At 55.2% G+C, this 26,799-nt stretch overlaps 11 protein-coding genes across 11 annotated transcripts; 4 read left to right on the forward strand and 7 right to left on the reverse strand.

Moving 5' to 3' along the window:
* Window positions 1-577: 577 nt before the first annotated feature.
* ATEG_09171 (putative RNA binding protein (Arp)) lies at window positions 578-2,735 on the reverse strand (the record flags this gene model as incomplete). Its single annotated transcript, XM_001217792.1, has 4 exons — window positions 578-1,492; window positions 1,551-2,257; window positions 2,316-2,373; window positions 2,583-2,735. The coding sequence occupies 4 exons, from the start codon at window positions 2,733-2,735 to the stop codon at window positions 578-580; spliced, it is 1,833 nt and encodes a 610-aa protein (XP_001217793.1).
* Window positions 2,736-4,250: 1,515 nt separating this feature from the next.
* ATEG_09172 (condensin subunit YCG1) lies at window positions 4,251-7,651 on the reverse strand (the record flags this gene model as incomplete). Its single annotated transcript, XM_001217793.1, has 2 exons — window positions 4,251-5,543; window positions 5,597-7,651. 2 exons carry the CDS (start codon window positions 7,649-7,651, stop codon window positions 4,251-4,253), a joined length of 3,348 nt encoding a protein of 1,115 aa, XP_001217794.1.
* A 489-nt stretch (window positions 7,652-8,140) lies between these two features.
* Window positions 8,141-9,318, forward strand: ATEG_09173 (cysteine synthase A; the record flags this gene model as incomplete). Its single annotated transcript, XM_001217794.1, has 2 exons — window positions 8,141-8,258; window positions 8,321-9,318. 2 exons carry the CDS (start codon window positions 8,141-8,143, stop codon window positions 9,316-9,318), a joined length of 1,116 nt encoding a protein of 371 aa, XP_001217795.1.
* A 580-nt stretch (window positions 9,319-9,898) lies between these two features.
* On the forward strand, window positions 9,899-10,402 carry ATEG_09174 (uncharacterized protein; the record flags this gene model as incomplete). Its single annotated transcript, XM_001217795.1, has 1 exon — window positions 9,899-10,402. The coding sequence occupies one exon, from the start codon at window positions 9,899-9,901 to the stop codon at window positions 10,400-10,402; it is 504 nt and encodes a 167-aa protein (XP_001217796.1).
* Window positions 10,403-11,086: 684 nt separating this feature from the next.
* Window positions 11,087-12,145, forward strand: ATEG_09175 (uncharacterized protein; the record flags this gene model as incomplete). Its single annotated transcript, XM_001217796.1, has 1 exon — window positions 11,087-12,145. The coding sequence occupies one exon, from the start codon at window positions 11,087-11,089 to the stop codon at window positions 12,143-12,145; it is 1,059 nt and encodes a 352-aa protein (XP_001217797.1).
* Window positions 12,146-12,809: 664 nt separating this feature from the next.
* ATEG_09176 (putative sulfite oxidase) lies at window positions 12,810-13,473 on the reverse strand (the record flags this gene model as incomplete). The annotated part of the gene is made up of 3 exons (XM_001217797.1): window positions 12,810-13,299; window positions 13,350-13,411; window positions 13,462-13,473. 3 exons carry the CDS (start codon window positions 13,471-13,473, stop codon window positions 12,810-12,812), a joined length of 564 nt encoding a protein of 187 aa, XP_001217798.1.
* Window positions 13,474-14,115: 642 nt separating this feature from the next.
* ATEG_09177 (translocation channel protein TIM22) lies at window positions 14,116-14,608 on the reverse strand (the record flags this gene model as incomplete). The annotated part of the gene is made up of 2 exons (XM_001217798.1): window positions 14,116-14,454; window positions 14,525-14,608. 2 exons carry the CDS (start codon window positions 14,606-14,608, stop codon window positions 14,116-14,118), a joined length of 423 nt encoding a protein of 140 aa, XP_001217799.1.
* A 560-nt stretch (window positions 14,609-15,168) lies between these two features.
* Window positions 15,169-17,011, reverse strand: ATEG_09178 (uncharacterized protein; the record flags this gene model as incomplete). The annotated part of the gene is made up of 2 exons (XM_001217799.1): window positions 15,169-15,382; window positions 15,465-17,011. 2 exons carry the CDS (start codon window positions 17,009-17,011, stop codon window positions 15,169-15,171), a joined length of 1,761 nt encoding a protein of 586 aa, XP_001217800.1.
* An 852-nt stretch (window positions 17,012-17,863) lies between these two features.
* On the reverse strand, window positions 17,864-19,987 carry ATEG_09179 (STE20 family serine/threonine-protein kinase; the record flags this gene model as incomplete). The annotated part of the gene is made up of 5 exons (XM_001217800.1): window positions 17,864-18,134; window positions 18,193-18,846; window positions 18,897-19,498; window positions 19,559-19,726; window positions 19,850-19,987. The coding sequence occupies 5 exons, from the start codon at window positions 19,985-19,987 to the stop codon at window positions 17,864-17,866; spliced, it is 1,833 nt and encodes a 610-aa protein (XP_001217801.1).
* A 512-nt stretch (window positions 19,988-20,499) lies between these two features.
* ATEG_09180 (FAD-binding oxidoreductase) lies at window positions 20,500-22,219 on the reverse strand (the record flags this gene model as incomplete). The annotated part of the gene is made up of 2 exons (XM_001217801.1): window positions 20,500-20,532; window positions 20,597-22,219. 2 exons carry the CDS (start codon window positions 22,217-22,219, stop codon window positions 20,500-20,502), a joined length of 1,656 nt encoding a protein of 551 aa, XP_001217802.1.
* A 794-nt stretch (window positions 22,220-23,013) lies between these two features.
* On the forward strand, window positions 23,014-26,593 carry ATEG_09181 (uncharacterized protein; the record flags this gene model as incomplete). Its single annotated transcript, XM_001217802.1, has 6 exons — window positions 23,014-24,960; window positions 25,129-25,215; window positions 25,367-25,626; window positions 25,678-25,697; window positions 25,750-26,461; window positions 26,563-26,593. 6 exons carry the CDS (start codon window positions 23,014-23,016, stop codon window positions 26,591-26,593), a joined length of 3,057 nt encoding a protein of 1,018 aa, XP_001217803.1.
* Between the last annotated feature and the right edge of the window lie 206 nt (window positions 26,594-26,799).

Here is a 26,799-nt window from a genome sequence, read left to right on the forward strand (position 1 = left end):
TAGTTGCTGGCTCAAAAGGAATACCCCAACACCCCCAACAGAAGTTCCGTTCCATTGTATCCCATCCGTGAGTCAAGACCATGTTTCTCCAAACATTCCGAGTGCCAAAGCGCTGAACGGGGCAACCAAAAACAGCAGATATCTAGAATGCAATGCCATGACTGAACCTCCAATTGGTCGTGCCGCAAACCGATGACAGAAAGGAGAACCGTCGGAGCCAGGGCAGTCCTCTATACCCTCAAAACATCGCTTTCGATGGAACAACATGTAAAGAAAAGGCGGCAAATAATAAGACACACCGAAAGGTTCAACAAAAACGACCAAAACCAGAACGATAAGAAAAAGAAAAAGGGGATCCAATCCAGGGAAACGACGACACGCTACCGGCCTGCTCCTCCCAACCGAATGCACCAGAACTGCAAAATTCCTTATACAAACGCATATCAACCATCACATATAGCAACAATCTAGACCGCCGTATTGACAAAAAAGCCGCGGGGAGGGGAAACCTGCCATGAATCAAAATGAAGAAAGTCGTACAACCGCCGCGGATCGAATTAAAGTATGTGCTGTCGCCTTACGCCGGAGACTTGCTGGCCCCGGCGCCGTTGCGACGCGAGTGGGCATCGTCGCCCATCGACAATCCTCCCAGTCCCGTGGAGAGGAAGGCGAACGGGTCGCTCGAGCCATCGTTGCCGTAGAAGTTGCCGTTCGAAGCGCTGGTGGACGAAGCATCGGCACCGGTAAAGGCAGCTTGCGTGGCGGGGTTGGCGAACGAGGCGGCCGAGTGGGATGACGTGGTAGAGCCGTAACCACCCATCTGTCCCATCGGGGGGTATCCTCCCGGGGCGTTACCCAGGCCGGAAGGCAAGCCATAGTTGCTAGGCGGCGCACCGAACTGCTGGTTGAATCCGCCGAAGCCACCGGCGCTCGACGTGAAGGGGCCCGGAGCTGGAGTGCTGGTCATCGAGTTCGGGCCCATGCCGAAACCAGAGGGGGGATCCATGGGAGACGGGAAAGCCGAGTCGGCAACGACCGCAGCGCCGGAACGAGGGGCACCGCAACGGAGACAGTTGATGTTCTTCGCGAAGTTATGGTAGCCGCAACCCTCCGAGCCGCACTTCCAATCACCCGCGCGGAAAGGAACGACACCACCGTTGCCGCCCATACGGGAGTGGCCCATGCCGTGACCGTGTCCCATGTGGGGAGGCATCATCGATGGGGGTCCGTAGCCATAAGCCGCACCGTATCCCAGCGGGTCGGGAGCCGCAGCCATAGCCGGGAAAGAACAGCGGAAACAGGCCGTACGACGCTGGAAGTTGGAAAATCCGCAGGAGGGGCACGTCCAGTCACCGGGTCTCGGGCGGTTCTTCGAGGGCGGGAAGGGCGTCAGGATCTCGGCCGCACGGTCCAGAACACGGCTGGACGAGGGGGAGACCTCGATGGCCTTTTCGTTCAGGGCGCGACCATTCATACAGAGGCTTTCAGCCGCCTAGATCCGAATATCAGTCAGTACTGTCCACGGTCCGCTCCTAGGCTCGACGACTCACTTCTTCGTGGGAGGAGAAGACGGCAAAGCCAGTGCCAGTGGGCTTGTGCTGATCCGGTGTGCGAAGGGTCCAGAAGGCGATGGGACGGCCACCGAACTGAGTGAACCAGCTCTCCAGCTCCGACTGGGTAGTATCATGGGGCAAGCCGCTGAGGTGGAGGACCTTGCTGCGCTCGGCGAGGAAGGCCCGCACGTCCGCACGGGCATCCATGGGACGAGTCAAGATCTCGGGATGTTCGTGAGGGGGCTGGGACTTGCGAATCAAACCACGCAGCACACGGGCGAGCGTGACGGCTTCCTCCATAGCCCGTCGGGGCGAAGCAGGGGCCAGAGCCTGGAGATGGAAGGGGAGGTTATGCTTGATGGGGGCGGAGGTCTGGACGGGTTCGACTTCGAGGGCGGCGCAGATGTTGGAGAGAGAGCTGGGACCGAAGGGGAGGGACTCCGGGTGATGAGTCTGCCACCGCTGGTACTCGGTGCGCAGGTCGAAGGTGCGGGAGTGTTGGAGATAAGGCGGCAAGACGACCGCCTTGTCTCGGGCTTCACGGGGCAGCTGGACGCGGAGATCCCACGAATCCAATGTGACAAAGGCAAACTCCAGGTTCTTGCTGATGAGGTGTTCCTGGGCGAAGGCGTCGAAGCGATTGATGGCATCGCGGAAGGTACCTGCCGAGCGGACGTGCTCCCATGTCAGAGTGGTCAGGCTGGCTATGGACAACCGTCAGTTACTGACCGATACATCCGAGCGAATCGAGATGAGACTTACTGCAGAGAGGCGTGATGGGAGTGTTGACGGGTTTGACCAGGACACTTTCACGATGCAGCTAAGGGGAGTTTAGCATATGATCGTCAGACAATTGAGATATTTTTTTTTTCTTTTTTCTTCCTGGTTTTCTGTCTCCAGGATTGGTGGTTGTGTTGGTTGGGTTCATGGCCATCGGGATTTGCTTTTGCGGCCCAGGGGAGAGAGGGGGGAAGAGGGAAAAAAGGAGGAGGGGGGAAACAATCAAACAATCCCAACGCAGCAACGTACCTCCTCGCAGGTTTTGGTATCCAACAAGATCCACCCCAACTCAATCACCTCGGCGGAATCCTTGGTGACGTAGACGCCATGCTCGTCACAGGTGGTTGCGACGTGGATGACAATGTAGCGATCCAGCTTGGGGGTGGGAGCCGAAACTGCCATCGCTCCAGGAGGGGGGATGAGGATGGTGGGTGGGAGAGAGAGGGAAGAGGAGAATGGGGGGAAAAGGAAGAGGGTGAGATGGGTTGGCTTTTTTTCTCTGGAACCAGTCTAAAGACGGGAGAGAAACGGCGCAACGGATCGGAAAAATAAGACGTCTGCTCTCTGGGCAGATCCACGTCGGGGAATCGAAGCGCACACACACAATGCAGAGGAGAATTGAGAGAAACCCTCCCGAAGAAGAAGAAAAGTGCTAGAGAACGGAACAGAAAAGGAAAACGAAGAGAAAAGAGACAAGCAAGAAGCCACGGGGGGAGGAAGGAGGGGGAGGAAGAGGAGAGGAGACGGAGAAGACAGAAAGGAAAAAAAGGTCCAAAAAGCCCCCCGGTCAGTGGTCAGTGGTAAGTAAGTACTAAGTACGAACAGTTGGGTTTTCTGTTCGGTGGAGCGTTCGAACAGGTGGAAAAGGAGAGGAAAATTCCATTCACTTTTTGTCCAGAGAGAGATGGTTTTCTGGGTCCCAGCGGAAATTAGTCAACCACGAGGAGATATATGTCCGGTGGTTTAACTACTAACTCTCTGGAGAGATCTGGGGATGACTCCTGAGATGAGTGATATAAGGTCATTTATTTGATATCTGGTGTAACTGGGGATTGCAAAGGTGGGACGATAGTCGGTATCATTACGGAATGGTATTAGCTCCCAGGCAGGCTTCATGGCAGTCCGAATATCAAGGGTGGGTGGTCAAGGTGGTCAAGTTGGAATGTATCAATCTCGATACAAACTCAATTAAGTGCCCAAGAGAAAATAATAATAATAATAATAATCAGAGCCCAGAGCCATGGACATCCGTCGCCTATCTATCAACCCTTCCCGCTGTCAATCGAATACATCCATGGGCCACCAAATCCAATTCCCCGTACTTTGTGCATGTCGACTTACCGAGGTATGATCACGATCAGAATCATCTCATCTCCAGGTCTCTTCATTTCAATGGGTTGAGAGCGGTAGTCACTTGCCATCGTATTTATTTGTCCTCGTGGAGAGAGGGATCAATTCCCGATATAAACGAATTGGCTTCCGGCCCGGTCCCCCCGTCACCGTCTACTAAGCCGCCCCCTGTTCAGGCAGACTCATTTCCACCGCTTATACGACCATCTGAGTATCACATTTATGATTAACAAGATGCTGATATAATCAAAAAAGGCCGGAGGTCTAGATAAGAGGTAACTACTTAGTAGTTATCAGTATTCCAATACTCTCTACCCCCTCGTTCCCTGGTCAAGCCGATAGAAAATCTATACTCCGTAGCTTGCTATATATATCGTAGGTGTGATCAATCAAACCACTCAACCATACCTATAACCCGTAACTACTCTGTAGTATCCAAAGTCAAAAGATCAAAATCGCATTCATATACATCCCAAAGACCATCGCCATGATTATCTACATAGCATCATCCCATCACCCAATCCACAACGCCAACCCGCCAATCAAACCCAGACATAAACGTCGTCATTACTCGTCCGCGGCCTCGGATTTGATCACCGTGTGCCGACTGTCCTCGTTCTCGTCCTCCTCCATGATACTCGGCTCTACCGACACTCCGCGACGGTACGCCCCCGGCTCGATCGAAGGGCGGACACTACCCGATCGACCCGATCGGACGCTCATCATATCACTATCGCCCTCTTCCGTGCCTTCGCGGGGTCGAGAACTGGCGGGTCGGGAGCCCTGCGCAGTCGCGAGCAGCTTGAGCACCGCATTCTTCACCTTCACCAGCGCGTTCCGGCCGGCCGCTTCAGCGGCGACGCCTTCCTCAATGGCTTCATCAAGCAGCCCTTTCACCTCCTGTGCGAGGGCAATGTTCTCCGGGCTGACTTCACCATGGGCACTGCGGACGCTAGACCGGAAAGGATCTTCGCCCTCAGGGTTACGAGACCCCGATCGCGACGACGGTGCCGGCGCAGACGGAGGTGCAATATAGAGCTTGCTCATGAGAGAGAAGAGAAGCTTCTTCTCCTCCTTAGAGCAGCGGTTGGGGCCTGAACTGATTCCCAGAACGCGCTCTAGAATATCCTTGACCAGGGCCAGATGGACGAATCCACAGGCGGTCGAGCTCGCCGGACCACCCGCAAGCACTCGTTCCCCGCCCAACCCCACCACGCGTCGCTCGTCCGTCCATTCCGCCAGCATTCCCAGCACACCAGTCATCAATGCCTTGACTTCCCTTTGTCCAGCGCTCTCATCGATGTCACCATCACTGTCTTCCTCCGCCTCAAGGGAGTAGTACTCTTCGGCCGCGTTGAGCACAGCCCGGATCACAGGTACCGCAATCTTCCGCATATGCTCAGTGTTCGACACACGCGAATGGCAATACACAGGAAAGAAGTATGCCAAGGCCTGTCGAAGCGCCGGATTTTCGCGGGTGCGAGGGTGGAAGAAGGAGGTCACCAGGGATTGGAGGAGAGTCTCGATGGCGTTTTGATTATACTCCTGGATGGCCTGGGGGATGTTGGCCCCAGACGGAGTGAAGGCACTGGTGAGTAACAACTTGGACAGCGCCGTGGCAGCGGCGGACTGTACGCTATTCGGAGAGTTGGACTTGAGAGCTCTTGCGAACACCTTAAGCAAGGGCTTTTGGAACACCGGTGGTGCCACGGTCTCTCCGTCAGGCTGGGACACCGGAGCGAGCAACGAAGGGTGGGTGGTCAGCATATCACAGAGGATCTGGATCGCCGTCACTTGCAAGGCCTCGTGGCCCTTGCTATAACAATGAATGAAAAGCGTCATGTTCTCTTCGGCCAAAGTCTGGAGGGCCAACAGTCAGTAAAAAGAGACGTATCTAGTTCAAAGGGCCTTACCTTGTCCAGTAAGCAACATAGTCCCAAACATTCCAGGCCCCTCTCACGAATGGGGGCTTCATGACTCCGAACAGCCGGGACCACCAGGTTGTTAAGCATAGTAACCAGGTTCATATTGGCCTGAAGACTCCCTTCCACATTCTGCAGCATACACTGCGCGATGTGTAGACACTTCATGTTAACCATGATTTCACGCAGGACCTTGGCCTTGGCTTCTTCTTTGTTGAAGGGCTTCTCTTCCTCGCTTTCTGCCGGCGTCTCAGATCGGTGACGGCTGGATGCGTCGTCACTAATTTCAGACTTTGCGGAGACGAAACTATCCTCGGTGGCGATGGTATCGTGGACTTCGGCGATAGCTTCCAGGACAACACTGCAAAACTCATTCTCAGCCGCAGCATCTGGACCACACACGAATCGCAGAGTCTCGATGGTCAGCTTCGTGCATTCCTGGGGAAGCTCCGGTACGGCAAGTGACTCGCGCAGCAGGGAAAACATCTTTCGACGGCCAACCTCATCACTGTAATCAAGAGTCATGGCGATATGAAGCAATTGTTCGACGATAAATTCCTGCTCAAGAGACTCGTCATCATTAACCTCGCCTGATTCCTTGGCAATCTTCCTCCGTTGCAATAGATCGGTCATGTACTTCGAGAGGAAATAAGCTAAGGCGGTGACTTCGGGCATCTTTTCATCTGCGAGGTTATCGTATTTGCCGTCATTCTCAACTCGACAGAAATCGTTAAAGGAACGGAGGAGGAAAGCAGATTCAGCTGTGAGCGTTTCCCAGAAGTGTTCATCGAACACGACAGCTTCGCGATAATCGGGGCGGCCTTCCCAGAAACTGCGCATAGCCTCATGGGCAATCCCCAGCTCCATGCCAGAGTTTACGACGTCAATTCTCTCCAGAAGCTCAAGGAGCGCGGGAATGTTGGGTGGCGACCGCTGTCCAGTAGAGCCGTCTTCGGCTTCATCGTTTGTCCCTGCACAATCCTCAACCCAGCGATCGTAGAACAGCTTGCCTGTAGCTTTTCTCACGCTCTCATCACGATCACGTAAGCCCCATCGGAGCAGCTTTTCTCTCATCGAAAGCGACAGATGGCGGAAATCACCTAAAGTCGGAAGCAACCGAGCATACAGAGCTCGTCGTGTACCGGCGTCCAAATCTCTCGCACGTTCCAGGAGATAAGGGAGGGTCGCTGGTAAGAGCGGGAGGTTGAGGAGTAGGGTTTTCCGGACGTCTGCGCTGGTGTCGTTTTGCATGATATCAACGAGTTTCTCGACAAGTGCCGAGCTGTCGTCATTGTCGTCGTCTTCGTCATTTCCTGCCAAACGGGCCAGACCCATCAGGGCCTGAACACGGACGGAAGGCTCCTTATCTCTGATCCGTTTCAGGAGGCCCTGCCGAAGAGTATGGTAGAGGTCGTCATCGACTGTATCGAGCGAGTTGATGATATTCGCAATGATCTGAGTGGCGCGGAAGCGTACAGTCCTGTCCTTGGCAGGGAGAAGGGGCACCATAAGGGCGACTAGGCGGGTTGTCAGACGGGAAGTTGGCGTCTCGGGGATATTCTCATCGTCATCGGAAGCGAAGAGCTCTGCATCTTTCTCAGAGGCGTGACTTAAGAACGTGCCCAAGAATCGCAAGATGCGATCGCCAACAGGCTCCGACTTCTTGATGGCAACGATGCGCAGCACACAGCGACCGATTTCGACATTGAATTCCGTTTCCGGGAGGGATTCTTCGGTCGGGAGCGAGACTGGTTCCTGGATTTTCTTGCCATCCTTCTTGGAGGTTTTCTGGGAAATGCCGCTGCATGCTTCTTGCAGTTTGCGAAGACGAACCACGAGCTTTCGATGGCCGGTTGTGGAGCGCTGCGCGTCGGCGAAAATCGAGCACACGTCGCGGCGCAAACTGGGAACGGCCTCAGGAAGAGGGGGTTCCTCTGGGATCTGAATCGAGGGAGGGACCGAACCAGCACGCCCGGTGGACGGCTGGGCTGATGATGTTTTGCGGGAGGTCCCCGACGTTGAACGGGCGGAAACTCGAGCAGGCATGGCGACTCAAGTTGGATGTGATGTTGTCGTTGTCGTCGGTTGAGATGAAGTCCCAAGTATCGCCGCCGCTTTCACGATCGTCACAGTCACGGGATGCGGGATAAACAAACAGCCCAAACGGGAAGGCATCCGATAAGGGTTAGGGCTACACGTGGAACCCTACTGTACTTTCGGAGTATTGTATATGATGCTCGTCACCTCTCATTGACATTTCCCACCTGGTAGCAGAACAGCTGTGTTCTTGTACATCTACGGAGCACATCATTGTTGCTATGTTGGGCATACTCCCTCTTCGTTCCTTGGGTCGTCCCAAATCCCCTGCGTAAGGGACCACAAGACAGACGCATGTACTCCAGGGCTATCACGCAATTTCACACGTGATCTAGATGACTAACGCCGACCATCGGCATCGGACGATCTGGGGATCTCAATGCTCTACAATCCTCAGACGCCGTTGGGATTGCAGCTCGGTCTGTGAGGTTCACCAGTATGTTCCGGCAAAGCATTCGACGTTTTGGCACAACTGCCGTGCGCGCAGTTGAGGCCTCGACCCCATACCACGTGCGGGTGTCCGGAGCTCAGGGCTTTGTCAACGGGCTGACCGAGGGTACAGTACACCTTCCTTGTTCCCCGCCAATTCGTCCGTATACTAATCATTACTCCGCACAGCGATTGGCAACACTCCTCTGATCCGTCTGAAGCGCCTTTCTGAAGAAACCGGCTGCAACATCCTCGGCAAAGCCGAATTCCAGAACCCCGGAGGCAGCGTCAAGGACCGCGCGGCGCTGTTCGTCGTCAAGGATGCGGAAGAGAAGGGTCTCCTGAAGCCCGGCGGCACCGTTGTGGAGGGCACGGCCGGAAACACCGGTATTGGTCTGGCGCACGTGTGCCGGTCCAAGGGCTACAAGCTGGTCATCTACATGCCCAACACGCAATCGCAGGGTAAGATCGACCTGCTGCGACTACTGGGCGCGGAAGTGTACCCGGTGCCCGCGGTGGCGTTCGACAACCCGCAGAACTACAACCACCAGGCCCGCCGCCACGCCGAGTCGCTGGACAACGCGGTGTGGACGAACCAGTTCGACAATGTCGCCAATCGCCAGGCGCACATCGAGACCACCGGCCCGGAGATCTGGGCGCAGACGGGCGGCCAGATCGATGCGTTTACTTGCGCTACCGGCACGGGCGGCACGCTCGCTGGTATTACGCGGTATTTGAAGACGGCTAGTGACGGCCGTGTGAAGTGCTTCCTCGCCGATCCGCCCGGCAGTGTCCTGCACAGCTACATCCAGAGCGGCGGCAAGTTGACCGAGCGCAGTGGAGGCAGTATCACCGAGGGTATTGGCCAGGGCCGTGTGACGGACAACTTGCGGCCGGATGTTGATCTGCTCGACGGATCGCTGAACATTCCCGATGAGAAGTCTATTGAGATGGTTTACCGGTGCCTCGACGAGGAGGGTCTCTACCTGGGCGCGAGCTCCGCGCTCAACGTGGTGGCCGCAAAGGAGGTCGCGGAGAAGCTGGGCAAGGGAAAGACGATTGTGACGATCCTCTGTGATGGCGCGTACCGCTACGCCGACCGTCTCTTCTCGAACACCTGGCTTGAGAGCAAGGGCCTGCGCGGAGCCATTCCCAAGCATTTGGAGAAGTACGTGGTGCTGCCGTAATCGGTGTACGTATGAGCATATGTATGATTTTAGATATATTCGATGCAATACTCTAGCGAGGTCGCTTCCCGTCAGTCGTGTTCAAAGAGTAACCACCAGCTTCTGAGCCGAGACACCCTTCTTGAGCAAATCGACGCCATGTTGAATATCCTTCAGGCCGGTGCCCACGACGCAGGGATCTGGCTTGGGTTTCAGAGTCCCCTTCGCCAAAGCCTGTGGTACATATGTTCCCCAGACCCACTCCCCAATGCCTCGATTGGCATCTTGGACAAGACTGGTCGCATGGACTGATGTTGTGCGTGTTAGTATTTGGCTGGGCGTTGACAGGGGATATCTATAACTGACTGAACTTTGGAGCAAAACGCTCTGTCGGGTGCTGGCACGGCAAAACACTGATCACTTTCACCGTCGAATTCAACCGGTCAAGGATTGCCGAGATGGCGTTGAAGCTGGGCTCTTCAGAGATTGCATCATAAACACCGACAAATTCAGTACTAGCCAGCGCATTGGCAAGATCCTCCACTACGCTGGGCGACCTGTAGTTAAACACAGCATCCGCACCCAGAGACAGAACGAAATCATGATTCCGGGGAGAGGCAGTGGTAACGACAGTCAAGCCCGAGGCAACCGCCAGTTGGATAGTGGTTGCACCCATGGAGGACGCACCACCCCACACCAGGAGTGTCTGGCCGGTTTTCTTTGCGCCGTCAACAGCGGGCAATGGCAGGTTGAGACAGTCCTCTGGATACAGCCCCGAAGCGGCGGTGGAGATGCCCAGCGGGAGGACTACCCCCTGTTCGAAGGGAAGAGAATCCGGTATCTCAGCCACTTGGGCCTCGTGCACCAGGGGATACAACTGGAAAGCCCCGTAGGCAGGATCCAATGCCAGCAAAGTGCTGCAGTGGCTGTGAAGATGAGTTGGCACTGCTTCTACAGGAGGAATCTGGGCCAGAAGACGTACGCAATGACCCTCTTGCCCTTCTTGAAACGGGTCACATCTGGACCAACGTCTTCAACAATCCCGGCAGCGTCAAGCCCAAGTACCAAGGGGTACTTGTTCGGCCATCCTCCTTCAGTCCTGTAAGATGTTCAGCGTATGGAGCTTTGGATACGGCTCAGAAATGCCCCACTGAATCTTCCAGTCGACGGGATTCTGGTTGGAAATAGTTCGTTAGGACGTCATTGCTGAATAGGAGGACTGGGTCTTACAATGGCTACTGCAGCATTTCTAATCACTAACTCGCCTGGGCCTGGCTGAGGCTTTGTGGCTTTTTCGATGGTGAACGGGTGGGCTTTGAGGCCTGGAAGGACGACAGCCTGGTTGTCTGCCATGTTTGAGCTGAGTTGAATACGAATGAAGAAGCCGAGGACAGATGGTCAAGAAGTACTCTGCGGGCGCGCCTTGCCGCTTTATATGAATGCATTTGCCTGATGAGCAGTTGAGCGGAGTATAGAGTAAGATCGGAGATAGACCCTAAGTCCGGTACTTCCAGGTCGCACTGCACGCAATCCCTGGATGATGGTCACGGGAAAGAACATTAATTATACCCAGGATAGCATCATTGAGCCTCGTATATTCGTTGACACGGCCAAGTATGCAGTACTGCGCCAATCTATGTACACGACGTGGTTCGAGCATCCAAGAAAGACTAAGCATCAGACTACACCCATTCGGGTAACGAGCATTGCACTGTTATTCGGATGTCTTACTAAGAGACAGCTATAAATGTCACGTCAGCACCTGTTTCTTCCTTTCACCTTCCATATCATGCTGACCACTCGCCTACCGTTGGAAATCCTCGTGGAGATTGCCTCGTATCTGCGTCGCCAGAGCGATATCCTCGCCCTCCTCCTCACGAGTCGGCATCTCCATCATGTGCTGATAAACTCGTTATATAGATTAAACTGCCGGCGTCGGCAGGCGTCCGCTTTGCGTATCGTGGCGGGACAGGGAAATGTACAGGCCGTGCAGCGGTTTCTCGAAACTCTCACAGCCGAGTGTGCTCGAGGTCTGGAAAGTACCGTGTGGGAAGAAATTGACACAACGGACGACGAGAACGAAGAGACTTGGAAATATGTCCCTGAGAGGAGATACTCTTCTGTTCCCGAAGTCAAAGACCATCCATTGAAAGCAGCAGGCTATAGGATCGCACACATTGTCCAGATCCAAATGGCCCTGCTTGCGGCCATTCGAGGCGGCCACAAGGAGATTGTCACAACGCTCCTCGATCATGGAGCCCGGGTCAAGTTTTACTGCGGAGCTTACCAAAGGCCAACGCGAGGTTGTGGGTTTGCACGGAGGCTTCGGGGCCGTCGAGCGACGGACCCTCCGCCACTCTACCTCGCTGTCAAACATGGCCATGAGCAGTTGGTGGAGCTTTTGCTCGAGCGAGGCGCAGATCCGGACATGTATAAGCCGTGTCCATTGTATCGGGCTGTTGACGATGAGAGATACGATATCATAGAAATGCTGTTGAAGCATGGAGCTATAAACCAGGAAAGCTCCCTGAAGCTGGCGGCGTTGAAGGGAAACCTGTCCATGCTCAGATTCCTCCTGGACAATGGCGCACGGGCAGATGAAGAGGGACATTCTGCATTATACGTCGCCACGCGCAAGGACAATCAAGAGATGATCGACTTGTTAAGATCCAAGGGAGCAAGGCTGCAATCGTTTACTGGGCCCGAGGGTATCTCTTGGAACTGGGAGGACGGTGATGGTTTCTTGCCTCCCAAAGGTGGTCCTGTCATTTGCGAAGTGATCTGTTACCTAGATGATTCTGGAGTTAATGAGGAGGATGAAGAGGAGGAAGAGGCAGCAGATGAATAGTATACTGAGCACATCTCGAAACAATAATTAACTTACCTAACAAGAACAAAACTCACATCTAAAGAACAGTCAAACTCCGGGCCCTCCCATATCCATTATACCCAACTCCCCTCAAATTCCACTGTGAATGCTCCCTCTGCGAGTTCCCACCAGCATCGTACGCACGACTCAGTATCTCCCTTCCACAACCCCTTTCCAAGGGCACTTCCGCCTTCCACAGAACCCAGCACCACTTCCCCTCATCCGGCGATGAAGACGTTTGAATCTCCGTATCTACCCAGCTCCTACCACCGTCTGACGACACCTGCACGCGCGTCACCGGTCCATCCGCACCCTGTGGCACAGCATACCCCTTCACCTCAATCGTCCCGTCGGGTGACAGCGTCACCGTCTCTCCGTCCGCGGGCACAGCGACCACCGAATTGATGGGCATGTCGCACATGGCGGGTGTGCGATCCCAGAACGGCTCCGCCGACGCACTATCTACCGCCTCAGGCGGCAGGACCTTGTAATCATGTCGCTGGTAGAAATTGGTGGACTCGTGATCCTGAACGGTGATGCGGTCCAGCCATTTGACCCATCGCGCGCCGGCGATACCGGGGAGGATGGCTCTCACTGGATACCCGTGGTTGTAGGGGAGGGGGGCGCCGTTCATCTGCATGCATCAATGACAGGATTCATATGGCGCTGAACTAGAGCATATACTCACCTCCAACGCAAGAATGACATCCGCATCCTCTCTTAGACACCGCTCTAGGGGCACACTGCCTCCAAACCAATCGTCATCTTGACACTTGACCTGATAACATGAGAAAGCCACATGCAGGCCATCTGTATTGCCACCCTGCACTCCCGCACGGACGAGCACATCGCGCAGTCGCGGACCGCGCCATTTGCAGTTCATGACGGCTGCATCGCCCCAGTCGATGCCTTCGACTTCCTTGAGCAGGGTCCTCATGGTATGGCGGCGGTTGCCGGCGCATTCTAGCGCACATGTGACTTCATGCTGGGGGAATTCCGTGGCGAGTTGGTGGATAGACAATGCAAGCGGCTGCGAGACTGATCCATCGATACGGACACGGTGGTCTGAAGCTGAAAGATGGGGAATTGGACCATGATTACGGTCATAGGAGATGTTGGATGGCGTGACAAAACTGCCGTCTGTTAGTCTTCCTGACGGGTTGTGTGTATGGACGGCTTATACCTCGAGACGAGGGCCCTGGTTGGCGGTTCCCGATTCAAGGGGTTTTCTACGGAGTACTCTGTCTGTTTCGCTTCATGTTAGAGTCGACTTGTGAATGAAACGCATTACTTACTGTGCAAGCCATTTTGTTTGAGGGGAGGGAGTTTGCTTGTGGTTGGTGATGCCGTATATATAATTGACGTCATGGTGGCACTGATCAGATAACCGTTATCTAAGACCAGGTTGGAATACTTTATAGAACATCTTTGTGTCTCGCATCTCAAACTGCATATTCACAGTCGCCCCAGCTTCAACCAGGTACACGACCGTATCTAATTTGCCCGCAAGCTTCTCTGCTAGAACGTCCAGCACGTAGTAAGAGGTTCACATCAGCTGGTCCAGCAGTTCTCAAGGGTGGTGTAGATCCCAACAGACCCATTCCCAACAACGGGGTCTCGTCAGGGTACAGTCGGCCTTGGTACAGCACACGCCCGGGTCGTACCCTATACCATTCATCGGCCTCGACCCTCGCAACCTGGCGGAGCCATCTCCGGTTACCGGCATTGAGGGCTGCTTATGGTTGGAGCAAGCGCACAGCCAAGCTGCAACTCCTTTCACTCACATAGACACATACATAGAAGACAAGACAAGACAAGGTATTCGCATAGTAGTACAAATCTATGAGTAGAGTACAGTCCCAAACGCCAACAATGCACCTCTACCAAACGCCATCGCAATCGCAGTATATCAAACAAACCCAGCAACCCAGCCCCAACCAATCAATAAATCAATCACTCTCCGACGGCATCCGCATATAAGCATCGATCGCCGCACTGAACGCCGCAAAACCCGCACACCCAGCCGCCGCCGCCTGGGGCCCGGCCTTCGCGCCGAGAATGCCGCCCGTGATGCAGCCCGCCGCGACGCTGTTGGTGAGGTCGTTCTTTGCGCGCAGGCCCTCGATGCAACACTCGGTGCCGGAGTACAGGGCGCCGACGATGCCGAAGTTCTTGGCCGACGACCACGACCGCGAGCCCATGTCTTTGAAGCCGCGGCGGACTTGTTCGCGCCAGGGGAGGTCCATGATGGCTTTGCCTTGCGGGGTGAAGGTGGAATCGTAGGACATCTAGCCATTCCGTGTTAGTTGCGTTACGGTCGCTTTTGTTGGTTGGGGAGGAGAGGAGGGGGAGGCTTACGCTCGCCATGAACAATCCAAAGACACCTCCCAGACCGAAACCCATCGTACCGGAAATCACTGTCTTGATCGGGCAGGATTCCATGGCGGCGTGCATCTGCGATCGTTAGGAGCTAGCTACAATAAGGGAAGAGGACAGACGAACCATCTTCACCATGGCTTGTTCCTGCTCCGACATGCCGGCGGGCATGTTGCCAGCGCCGCCGAGGCCACCCATCGGGGGGGTCATCCCAGGGACGTTCATAATGCAGTGCTGAAGAGAACGAAGAAAATCTATGAAAAAGAGTGCTGTATCGACCTAGTCGGTCTATGTCGTATGGCGGCGAGAAAATTTGGAGACTTGGAGACCCCGGATGTTTTGCGGAGGCGGAAATTTATCACGGGTGGCGCGGCGGACCAACTACGTATCACGTGAGTGGCTGTCGAAGTGGAAGTATATCGCCTCAACTCGTCTCTACTTATTATGCACAATCCAGTCTAACAATTTATTCATATATAATATAACAAAAGAATGTAAGAATCGTAAGCGCTTCGTAAGGGTATTGAATCATCACCCTGCGTCAATCCGTCATGCCAGTCCCTGTGCAGATCGCGTATATCACATCCCATAAATATCAACAATCACGGCGAGACAAACTCGGCCAGTCAATCTGTCTTGGCGTCTTTATCCAGAGACGGCGATCGCGTCTGGACCTTCCGTTCCGGCGACGGAGACAGGCTGCGCTCCCACTCAGCCATCAGGTTCGACGCAGTCCGTGTCAGTTTCGACGGGGCCAGTTTCGTGATGGCGGGCCAGGGAATACCATCGGACACGCTGGGGTCGGGGATGTGAGTGTCGTGTTGGCGCCAGTCGCCAAAGCTAGAGCCGTCAGCGAATCTACACTACAACACGCACCAAAAACCAAAACCAACACACCGGGAGCAAACAGAAAACCACTTACCTCGTGCTCGTGCGCGGACTACTGTTCTGCGTCATGGGCGACTGGTCCTGTTTCGATTCGAGAGTCGACCGGCTCGACGAAGGCGTGTGCATTTTCTTCGGCTGGGGCGTATCCCAGTCATCCCAGTTGTCGTCAACGTCGAGATGACTGCTGTTGTTGTTGGTGGTGGGGTGTTGGTCGGTCGACGACCAGTTTTGGGCGTGGCGAGGCGCGGGCTGCGCGGCGGCGGGAGGATGGGACGTCTGTCCAGGTGGATCAATGCCGAATTCACTCCAGAACGACGAGTCTATGTCCGCCGATTGCGAGTCTTTACCAGAAGAAGATTTGGCCGCCTTGCTCCCGGACGACGACGGCGATCGTGACAGCTTTCCGCCCTGCGCCACCGAGAGGCGGTCTCTACTGCGCGACGAGGCCGAGCTCGAGTCCCGCTTGTTCCGGGCGTTCGGCATCGCGCGCGATTCCGTGGCGCTGATACCCTCCTCGCCCACAGTGGCTTGTCGGATGTCCTCCAGGAACGTCCACAGGCCCTCGCGCAGATCCGACGCCATCTGTCGTCCGGTGCGCATGAGGGCCTCGCGCGACGGCGGCGGCATCGTCCGCCGCCACTGCGTGATCACATCGTCGCCGGAGGAGCTTGCAAAATCGCGATTGTCACCGGACGCTGCGGTCATCATCGGACTCCGTTCAACGGACGGCAACGTCGCGGAGCGAGGGGACCGTCCGATGCGGTCGCCGTCTGGCGTCTCCGCCGCCCCGAGGGGGCTGCTGGTGCCAGAAGTCGGCGACAGCAGCGACAGCGTGCGGGTGTGAGATCCCTGGAACACACGACGCCCACTGGCCGAGACTTTGGTGCCCTTTGTTGCAGCGGCGAGCATACTCTGGCGGCGCTCCAACTCGCGACTGTATCGTGCCGATGACGGCGTCGGGGCGGCGGAGGAGGCCTCGGAGCTGGCGACGCTGCGGTCTCGACTATGCTGCGGTCCAACGGCGGCCGGGTCGGGACCGGTGGAATCGGGGGATCGCAGCGGGAGCAGGGGTTCGGCGCGATGGCTGATCTCGGTACGTTTCTTTGTCTTCTCCGACTGGGCCCATTGCTTCTTCAGCGAGTCGAGCTCGGACTCGGCCCGCTGGAGCTCCTCGCGCAACTCGAGGACCTTTCGCTCCTGGGCGGCAATGGCGGTCAACAGGCCGGAACCATCGTCTTGGTCGTCGAAGGCCATAGGAGTGCCGACCGGGGGCACGGGGGATTGGTGGGCGGACGAGCGAGCAACAGGGGTCATGGCACCGGGGGATGACGACACGTGGGAGTCGACCACAGCGGCCGGAGGGAGATTGATGGGGAAGTTGAGGGTTAAGCGTTTGGTGTGACGGGCGGCCGCATGGGGGCGAGCGGGGAGAGAGGAACGTTTGAGCTGGCGTTGTTGTTTTTCGTGAGAAAGATGTTCCTGAAGGGCATCGTCATGAACAGGTGGTGGCGGGTGATGCTCCTGGCACGTTTCCGGCGATGGTTCGGCCGCACCCGTTCCGGGGGTCTCCCAGTCCCCCATTTGGATTGTGAATTGAATGATAACGGAACGCTATGGAAGCAGTAAAGAGAGAATCATGGCATTCAGGGGTGATGCGAAGGATATGAAGACAGTGGCTAGCGAAGGAATGCTGGGATGGGAGAAATGAACACAAGGACAAACAAAAGTACAGATAATAATAATATAACAGAATGAGAAGAAGAGAAGATGAGAAGGGAAAACAGCAGAAAGAACAGAGCCAGCAATATATGCAGAAAATAAGATGAATTCTCCTAACGGCCATAGAGTGAAATTACAAGGCTCTTAGTCCGGCTTGACCGCCCATCCTTTCCGCCTTGAATTCTCAGGGGCTGATCGGCCCACGAGCGTTTCATTACGAGTACTTATGCAGTAGTAGTCGACTCCTACAGTTATTTCGCTGTTATGAGGGACAGTTCCACGTGTAGAACACATGCATGCGGATCATCAGATGCCATTACTATCTCCATACATACTTACATACATACATACATCGTCTATCTCAAGACCAACAACACTATAATCACAGGTTCAGCCAAAGGAAATATCACATCCAACAGAATGGAACTCCAAACCCCACAAGCGAACGACCAGTCGGGTATATCAGGGGTCGGAGGGAGACGCCAGAGCAGAGTCCTCATGAGTACGTGGCCGGCACACTCAGGGACTCGAGAACGAACGTATTAACCCCAGTATCTCGGGAAAACCAGAAACGAGTGCCTATCATCCGTCGAACGAGCGAAAGCCAGATGAGAAAGTCAAGCATGTACCGATCTGAACGCCTGGAAGCTTTTGTACAGGAAAGAAAGGAGAAAGGAAATCAGGGAATGCATGGATGCATTGTGTGCATTCATACTAAAGCCCCGGCCATCGATTGCGAAGTCCCTCGGACCATCGCTGGTAAAGCACTTCGGAGAGTTGCTTGGTATGCTCCATCCCGGGTACCTGCTGCCCCGGGAGATTAGCCAACTGCGCGGGCGCCAGCGCATTCGCCTCGGGCGCCACGGCGGATTGTCGCCGTCGGTGGCTCTTCAGATGGGGGTTGTTTTGCGCCAACACGAGTCGAGGTCGTTGTGGAGAATCCGGTGGTGGAGCTTGCGGGACGAGACTCGACAGCTTGGAGTCACTGGGATTCGTCAGCACACGACCTAAATTAAACCCAGGAACAAAAGATGGAGACGCACGCTTGCAGCTTTTCGTTGGTCGCTCGGAGAATATGGTAAAGACCTTCGGGATCCACCATTTCCAGATCGCTCCAGGCCTCCGCCAGGCGACTGATCGCCTCACGCTTCTCCTGGTCCCCTGTCGTGCCGAGAACCTCCTGACAGGCGAGGCCAACCGCCCGGCTATACGCTCGGCGGCCCAGCTGCGCCTCTTTACTGTTGGTTTCCGAGAACAATGTCTTGGGACTGGCGTTCTCATCAACTCCGACCGGGTGTTGTGATACATACGCAGGGTCGGGAACAATCTTATCAGACACGCGACGGAACTGACGCACCGTCGACGGGCTGTTGCCAAAGGTCAAGTCCACGCCAAGAGGCTGTTTCACCCCGCTGGACCGTCTCTTTCGCTGGGTCCGCCGGACCGACGGGCTGCGATCTGGTGCCGGGGTTCGTCGCACGGCGGTGTTGGTGAAGCTCGTGGCGTGCTTGGGGGGAGGAGGGGGGTTCGAGATGTGCAAGTCGTCCATCATCTCCGAGGTCTCGTCGTACAGGAAGTCCTGGTTCTCGGGATCGTTCTCCGCATCGTACGGGTCCTTGGGGATCTTCATTGTGGGCGCTTTAACGGTGTCGAACACCCATCCGTCGTCATCCTTGTCGAGGTGCGTGATAGTATTGCTGGAAGCGTCAGTAAGCCGCTCACAGTGAGACCCTCCGAGTATACATACAGCGACTCCGCATAGTACTTAATATTGTTGGTCACCCCCCGACCAGCATCCCAGTCTTGCTTTCGATGGATGAGCTCCTGCAAAGCCTCCGTCCTGCCCGCATTACGGATGAATTTGTGTCGCAGCAGCTCCTTCGCGCTCGGACGACGATCGGGATCCTTCGTCAAGCATTGGGCGATGAAATCTTTGAACGTGTTGCTGTATTGGTCGCCTTCGAGTCGCGGCGCCGGTTCCTTCGGGATCAGGAAGAGCACCTTCATCGGGTGGGTACTGGCATGGGGCGGCTCGCCGTTGATCATTTCAATGGCAGTAATGCCCAACGACCAAATGTCGGCCTTATAATCGTACCCGGCCTGCTGGATGACCTCAGGGGCCATCCAGAACGGCGTGCCGACGAAAGTGTTGCGTTGGGATTTGATGTTGGTCAGTTGGGCCGCAACCCCAAAATCCGCCAGCTTGACCTTCCCCGTATGCGACAGGAGTACGTTGGCGGCTTTGATGTCGCGGTGGATTTTCCCTTCGCAGTGCAGGTAATCCAATCCCTGGAGGAGTTGGTGGCAGATGATGGCGACGTGGGCTTCGTTGAAAACACCGGGTTTCAGCTGCGCAAATTAGCACTATAACACACTTCGCTTGTGTTCATTTGTCCTCATGGGTCTCACCAGATCGAGACAAGAGCCACCACCGAGATATTCCATCACAATCCATAGCTTATGTCCCCGCAGAAAGCTGGCCTTGTACTGCGTCACGTATTGGCTGGCGCAGGTAGCCAACACCGAGATCTCCTGCTGGATTTCCTGGATGTCATCTTCGCTCGATTCGAGGTCGATCTGGTTCGCAGAGTGGTCGCGTTAGCTCGAGTCTCTCGTTTCTTCTCTCGTCAACCGGAATGTAGCCTTCGTACATGTTTAACCGCAACGATCTCCCCGGTAGCTTTCTCAATCGCTTTGTACACCGTTCCGAAACTGCCGCCTGCGGAGAACAAAGAGAGTCTGGTTAATAACATTGACGTGAATTGCGTTGCAATTGGCGCAAGACTTACTCCCCAGCTCCTCCATCATCTGATAATGACTGGCCATGTCGTCCGCCATGGTTTTCGCGGGATGGAATTTTGTTGCAGCTCAGGGGCGGAAGAACACAGGGAAAAGACGAAAAATAAAAAAGAAAATGGGAGAAAAGCAACACAGATCCCAGAGCTCGGTACGCGCTCGCTATCGTCGTCCGAAACGACCTTGCGCTGAAACCTACCGCGAGGACGGACGGCAGCAGAAGGATAGCTGAGAGATAACTAGCTAAGAAGAGGAGAATGATAACAAGCAGAGGATCAACTAAACCGATCGCAGACTCCATCGCATCCAATGGTTGACGCCGGCGGCTTCCATGGGTCGCTGACACAACAGGGCGGTAACGCATGGCAACGCTCACCGCCTGCATTATGCAGGCTGAGGTAAGCGGGACCTTACCTCGTGCATGAAGAATGCATCTAATGCAGCATCTATTTTACTTGCATCGCTGTGTTTACGCCCACAGGCAAATCAAACGCTCATGAACACAGTTACACCCTATGTAATCTCCGAAGTATGTCTCAGCCACATGTTCCTCCCTAAATGTACTTGTACGGGTTCATAATGCCGTTCTATCACCGATCCCCGTTAGCGTCTTCTTATCCATTCGAATCCACATTGGAGAATGTAACTTACCGGGTCATACAAGTTCTTCAGCTGCTTCATCAGCTTCACCATCGTCTCGTTCTGGCTGTACCCGATGAATTCCTTCTTGGCCAGACCGAGCCCGTGCTCCGCACTAATGCTGCCCTGGCGCTGCTGGATCCACTCATACACCCAGGGCTCGATCGCCGCCTCGACCTCCTTGTTGTATTGCCGCACCGCGATGTTCAGGTGCAGGTTCGAGTCGCCCATGTGACCGTAGCCGACCACCGCCCGGACCGGGAATGAGTCATCGTCGCCGACAAAGCCCATCTGCGTCAACCGCGCCTTGCAGTCCTCCACCAGCTGGTACAGCTCCGGCAGGGGAATCGACACGTCGTACTTGTAGGTGCCACCTAGGTGGCTCAGCGCCTCCGTAATGCCCTCGCGCCAGCGCCAGATGCCCTGGAACTGCGTCTCGTCCTGGGCCAGCACGCCATCCGCGACGATTCCCTCGCCCATGATATGCTCCAGGAACGCCTCCAGCTTCTCCATGTCGTGGTCGGCGTTGGACCCGCTGGTCTCAACGAGACAGTAGAACGGGTACTCGCCCTCCAGCGGGTACTTGTTGCCCGTCGACTCGTGCACCAGCTTCTGGGAGCGGCCGTCCATCAACTCGAACGCCGACAGGATCTCCGACAGCTGGCCCTTGGCCTCCTGGAAGGCGCGGCGCACATTTTCGTAGCTTTCCAGACCAAAGTACGCAACGTTGACGGCCTTCGGCCGCGGCGGACACAGGATCGACACCTTCGTCACGATGCCGATGGTCCCCTCGGCACCGATAAACAGCTGCTTGAGGTCGTAGCCGGTGTTGTTCTTGCGCAGGGTCGAGAGTGCATCCACCACCGTGCCGTCCGGCAGAACAGCCTCCACGCCCAGCACAGTGCCGTGGAGACTGCCGTAGCGCAGCAGACGCAGACCACCGGCGTTGGTAGCGACGTTGCCGCCGATATGGCACGAGCCCTTGGCGCCCAGGTCCAGCGGGAAGAGGTAGCCGCGCTCGGCGAGATACTGGTCGGCCACCTCAAGGATGACACCGGCGTCGGCGACCAGTACGCCCGAGGCCTCGTCGAAGGAGTGGATGGTGTTCATGCGGCCGGTGTTGATGACAATCTCGTCGAAGACAGGCACCGATCCACCAACCAGGCCCGTGTTGCCGCCCTGCGGGACGACGGCCAATTTCCGCTCATTGCAGTATTTCAGCACCTTGCTGACCTCCTCGGTTGACTGGGGCTTGAGAACCAGCCGCGTGTGGCCACGGTACTTGCGCATCCAGTCGCTGTTGAAGGGCGCGATGTCGTCGGCGGCATCAGCAGTGACGCCGTCAACGACGGCAGACTGTGCGCCCAGGAGCTCCTTGAAGAAAGTCACATCTTGCTCGGTAATCTCGGCGAAGTTCGGGTTGCGCTTGACATTTGGGTAGGCATCGGTGGTGTATTTGATCTCCTTGGTCGCATTGACGGGGGTGGTGATGCTGAAGCTCCGAGCCGGCGTTGTCGAAGTCGTCGTTGTCGCTAGCGAGGGGACACGGGCGGTGAGAATAGGACGTCCCGTGCTACGGGGCTTGGGAATGCGAGCCCGTCGAAGGGCGGTTGAGAAATTCCTCGCGGTCGACATGGTGGTGGTGGATGGGGAGGAGAGAGCAAGAGAGTCTGTCAAGGTGCTCTAAAAAATGAACGGTGGTTCGCTCGGCGGGTCGCCGACGCCGGAGTCTCTCCTCCGTCCCGACGGAAGTACATATGGGATCCTTGGACCTTGGCCCGATTGTTATCCGCACTGCCGCCAGATTACCGATTTCTCAATGGTATGGATTATTCTGAAAATAATGTAAATGATGTAGTATCAGATGGCTGCTGTCTGCATTCTCAGCAGTTGGTTCGTGATGGGTGTAGGTAGACTGGGCGATCTCGGACACCAGGTAGTAGTGTCTATGGATATACTTAGCGAGTTTCAATTCTCCTTATTGAAGTGCAATCAGTCAATAGAATTAATTAGATATGTCCTCTGAATCTTGTAGATGGACAGAGAGTTCTATAGAATGTGTGTTGCGTGTCTTGGTTCTAGTCAATGATGGAAGATATATATATTGAAGGAAATATAGATCTCAAATTGTCAACATCCACAGCTGACAACTTATGAGCTTAAAAGAGAGGCATAACTTATTATTCTATTTCTTTCGACAAAACACCATTGATATACCTTCACATGCGCCAAACCTAGCATGTTCCTAGTAGTTACATCCAGCCTCTGTATGCTTCGACTTCACGTGTTCAAAACACGAGGTGGCGTCGCCGGCTGACTGGAAGGCGGACTAGTTCGAACGCAGACATATAAACACACCCTAATATCCGATTTGGAGGAAATACCTTTTCCATGAGATTGTACTCCCGGCTTGGAGGGAAGCTATCGCCATGGAACAGCAAGATGTAGAAGGATACGCTTTCGCACAGGCGCTTAGCGCCATCATCACCTCCCAAAACTCTTGCACGCTACATGAGCAATGCGACAGCCACTGCAGCGGCCGAGTGGGAGTGAGCCGATACCATCTCTCTCCGTCCGGTGTCCGTTCGAACGAGCTGGATTTGAGAGCTGACCTGGCTCGACTTGACCTTCCATCGTCAAAGCCGACTCGAACGGAGCCTCTGACGATTAGCGCAGACACTCCTATGTTCACTTATACGTCTCTGAAAGAGTCGAACAGGAGAATTCGTCTGTTGAAAGTCAAGCCAGGTATCTTTCGAGCGGATCCGGTCGACGTCGAACTGGCCGAATTCGAATTCGACAAGGCCCCGGCTTATGGAGCGCTGTCTTACTGCTGGGGCAAAGATCTCGCGGATAAGAAGATACTGTGCAATGGGTGGGTCTTCCACATCACCTCGAGTCTCGAGCGCTCTTTAAAGCAACTCCGAGCCGGATTTCGCCCCGGTGATAGGGAGGAGTGGATTTGGGCGGATGCTATCTGCATCAATCAACATGATATCGGAGAGAAGAACGCGCAGATCCGGCTCATGGAACAGATATACTCCACGGCGCAAACGGTGTATATTGATCTTGCAGGCCTAGGTGGGCTGTCGATGCAAGTCGGCGGCTTCGAGCTGCGTTTCGGCGACACCGTGGGTGGATTGGGCTCCCAGGACCTGCTCACCGAATCTGATCACCCTTCCCATCCATTCCATTTCAGAACGGCGTTCTTGGCTTTGAAGCAACCTTGGTTCACTCGGACATGGGTTATCCAGGAAATGGCCCTTGCGAAGAAGGCCAAGTACATTTTCCATGGCAATATCTTCACGCAGCCTGAACTCGACGCTATCTTGACGAGAGAAGCACTGCAATCGCATCCGGAACGCGCTCGGGAGCTCATGACCGGAGGCGCCGTCCTTATGAGAGGATATCTTAATTATCAGAAAATGCAGACCATCAAGCACGCCTATCTTAGTGGTCGGAATGATTCCCTGCAGTTCATTCAGCTGACCAGCGACTTTGTGGCCAGCGACCCCAAGGACAAGATCTTCGGCCTGTTAGCGCTGTTCAACGATAATGATCGGAGAGCCATTGGACCCTATTCTCAGGACGTGTATAGCGTGTACAGACGCTTTGCAGCGCTCCAAGTCCGTCTCGGCCACGCCATCATGATGCTCGATAGCGCTGGGCTTCAGAAGCGCCGGCTTGACAGTGGTCAACTTGCATCCTGGGTCCCTGATTGGACCGCACAGTCAGGCAATGTCAAGAACATTTCGACCCTCCGACCTGTGCCATACCGGGCATCGGGATCATCGACACCACGAATCGAACTGCTCGGAGACGCCGGTTCAACTGGCCTCCAACTTCGAGGCCTCTTGATCGACCGTCTTACATCGGTCGTGCCCTTCGCCAACCCAGACGGTCCCGATCCAAGCTTCCTCGACTACCACAACCGCATCCGCGCTCACTTTGACTCTTGGCTCCGGCGTTCACGCTCCGCATACCGGGACAATGAGGATGCATTCGCCCGGCTTCTCCTGATGGACGACACCTATATCGGGGCCAACGCCATTGCCTACAGCAGTCCGATCCACTCGCCCGCGCAGACATATCGCGAAGCACTCCAGAGGTGGCAGGCAGGCTCCGATGGCGGTCTGAAGGGTCAGAAAATGGATGCGGTCGAAACGTTTCAGATGCAAACCAAAACGACGTGCTTGGAACGGAGCTTTGCGATCACGACGAACGGACGGATTGCCCTGGTTCCGCGGATGGCGGCTGCTGGTGATGTTGTTGCATTGTTTTATGGGGCAACGGTGCCATATCTAGTGAGACCTGCTAAGGGAGGGTTTGTTTTACTTGGTGATGCGTATGTAGGTGGAGTTATGTATGGGGAGGCTGTGAGTGGGGGGCACCAGGGGAGGGATATCGTGTTGGTGTGATTCTTTCAGAGAGCATGGATATAGCAGATTGAAGCATGTACTGATCGAATACGTAGCTAGTATGTTAGGTACCACCTTAGCTACCTTATGAGGTACCTTGTTGTATACGAGTTGTGTTGAACGGAGATTGGTGGTGATGGGAGGCTATCCCAATCGGGAATGACACCAGCTGCAAGCTGCACAAGGTCGGTTGAGCACCACCATTCCTCCTGCGTGCCTTGATAAGTCTGCGATCATCCCTTTCCTTACCTGCATATTCTTCGATCTCGATATCTTTCTTCCCACTTCCACCACATCCATATCGAGCAATTCTCTCGCTCCCAAACCGGACCCCCAGTGGTTACGTCATTTCACTGCCCCGCAGCCGGAAGCTTTTCTCAAGAACGGTTTTGCTTCCTCGATCTCTTCCACCATGTCATTTCCTGAGACCACCTCGCTAAACATGTCTACTGTCGTCCTTGTGACCGGAGCTACGGGCCTCCTCGGCCGTCAGGTCTTCAACACTTTCAAGAGCTCTGGCTGTCTCGTGGTCGGCCAAGGGTACTCTCGGGCGAATCCCCCCACCATCCTAAAGGCGGACCTGGAGAAGCCGGATGACATCCACGCGCTGTTGGATGACGTGAAGTAAGTTGATCTGAGCTGTGGTGAGTCAATTGCACGAGCTGACCGCGATAGACCTCAAATTGTCGTGCACTGTAGGTGAATGGCCGCAACAGCTAGCCCCAACCTATTCTGACCCATGGATAGGTGCTGCCAATCGATCCCCCGATCTCTGTGACAAGGACCCTGACCAAGCCCGGCGCCTCAATGTTGACGCCACGCGCGCACTGGCCAAGGAAACGGTGGCCCGCAATGCCTTTCTGATCTACATCTCTACAGACTACGTCTTCCCCGGAAAGGAAGGGGAAGCGCCGTACGAGGTGGACAGCCCGACCAATCCGCCCAATTTGTACGGGCAGCTCAAGCGCGACGGTGAGATCGCCGTGTTGGAAGAAACCAAGGACACCGGGCTGGGAATTGTGCTGCGGGTGCCGGTGCTGTACGGGCCGGCCAAGTCGAACTCGGAGAGTGCCGTCAACACGCTGGTCGACGCGGTGCAGAAGTCCCAGGATGAGAATGCCCGGGTGACGATGGATGACTGGGCGCAGCGGTATCCCACCAACACCGAGGACGTGGCACGGGTGTGTCGCGACATCATCATCAAGTACATCAAGGAGCGGTCGCGGATCAAGCAGCTGCCGAAGGTTCTGCAGTTTTCGTCGGAGGACCGCATGACCAAGTACGAGATCTGCGAGAAGCTGGCGGAGATCATGGGGGTGTCGCTGGGAGGGATGATTCGCAACCAACAAGGCAACGACCCCAATGCATCTGTGCAGCGGCCGTACGACACGCATCTGTCGACGAAGGCTCTGCAGGAGTTGGGGATTGATGTGCGCACGGTTGATTTCGTGACGTGGTGGTGAGTTTTATTTTATTTTTATTTATTTTATTCTTATTTTTGGGGAGTTGATTTGATTGAGATCGACTATGGTGCAGAAGGGCCAAGCTGACTGCATGCAGGCGCCGATACTTGAGCGGATCCAAGAAATAAGCGAGAGAGGTTGCCCGGAGGGTTGGTCCGGAGGGACAAATTGTCGAGCTGCGCTCCCGTGGACTATATAGGTATATTTATATTTCAGTTACGACGAAAAGCATGGGCGGTCCATACTCCGATAGATGAATGGATGGATGTCAATCATCAGCAGTAGGGCTTTGGATCTACCCTGGAGTACTCCGAGTATAGTACTGGGGACCTGT

Source organism: Aspergillus terreus, genomic scaffold (assembly GCF_000149615.1).
Source record: "Aspergillus terreus NIH2624 scaffold_14 genomic scaffold, whole genome shotgun sequence".
Classification (NCBI taxonomy): Eukaryota; Fungi; Ascomycota; class Eurotiomycetes; order Eurotiales; family Aspergillaceae; genus Aspergillus; species Aspergillus terreus.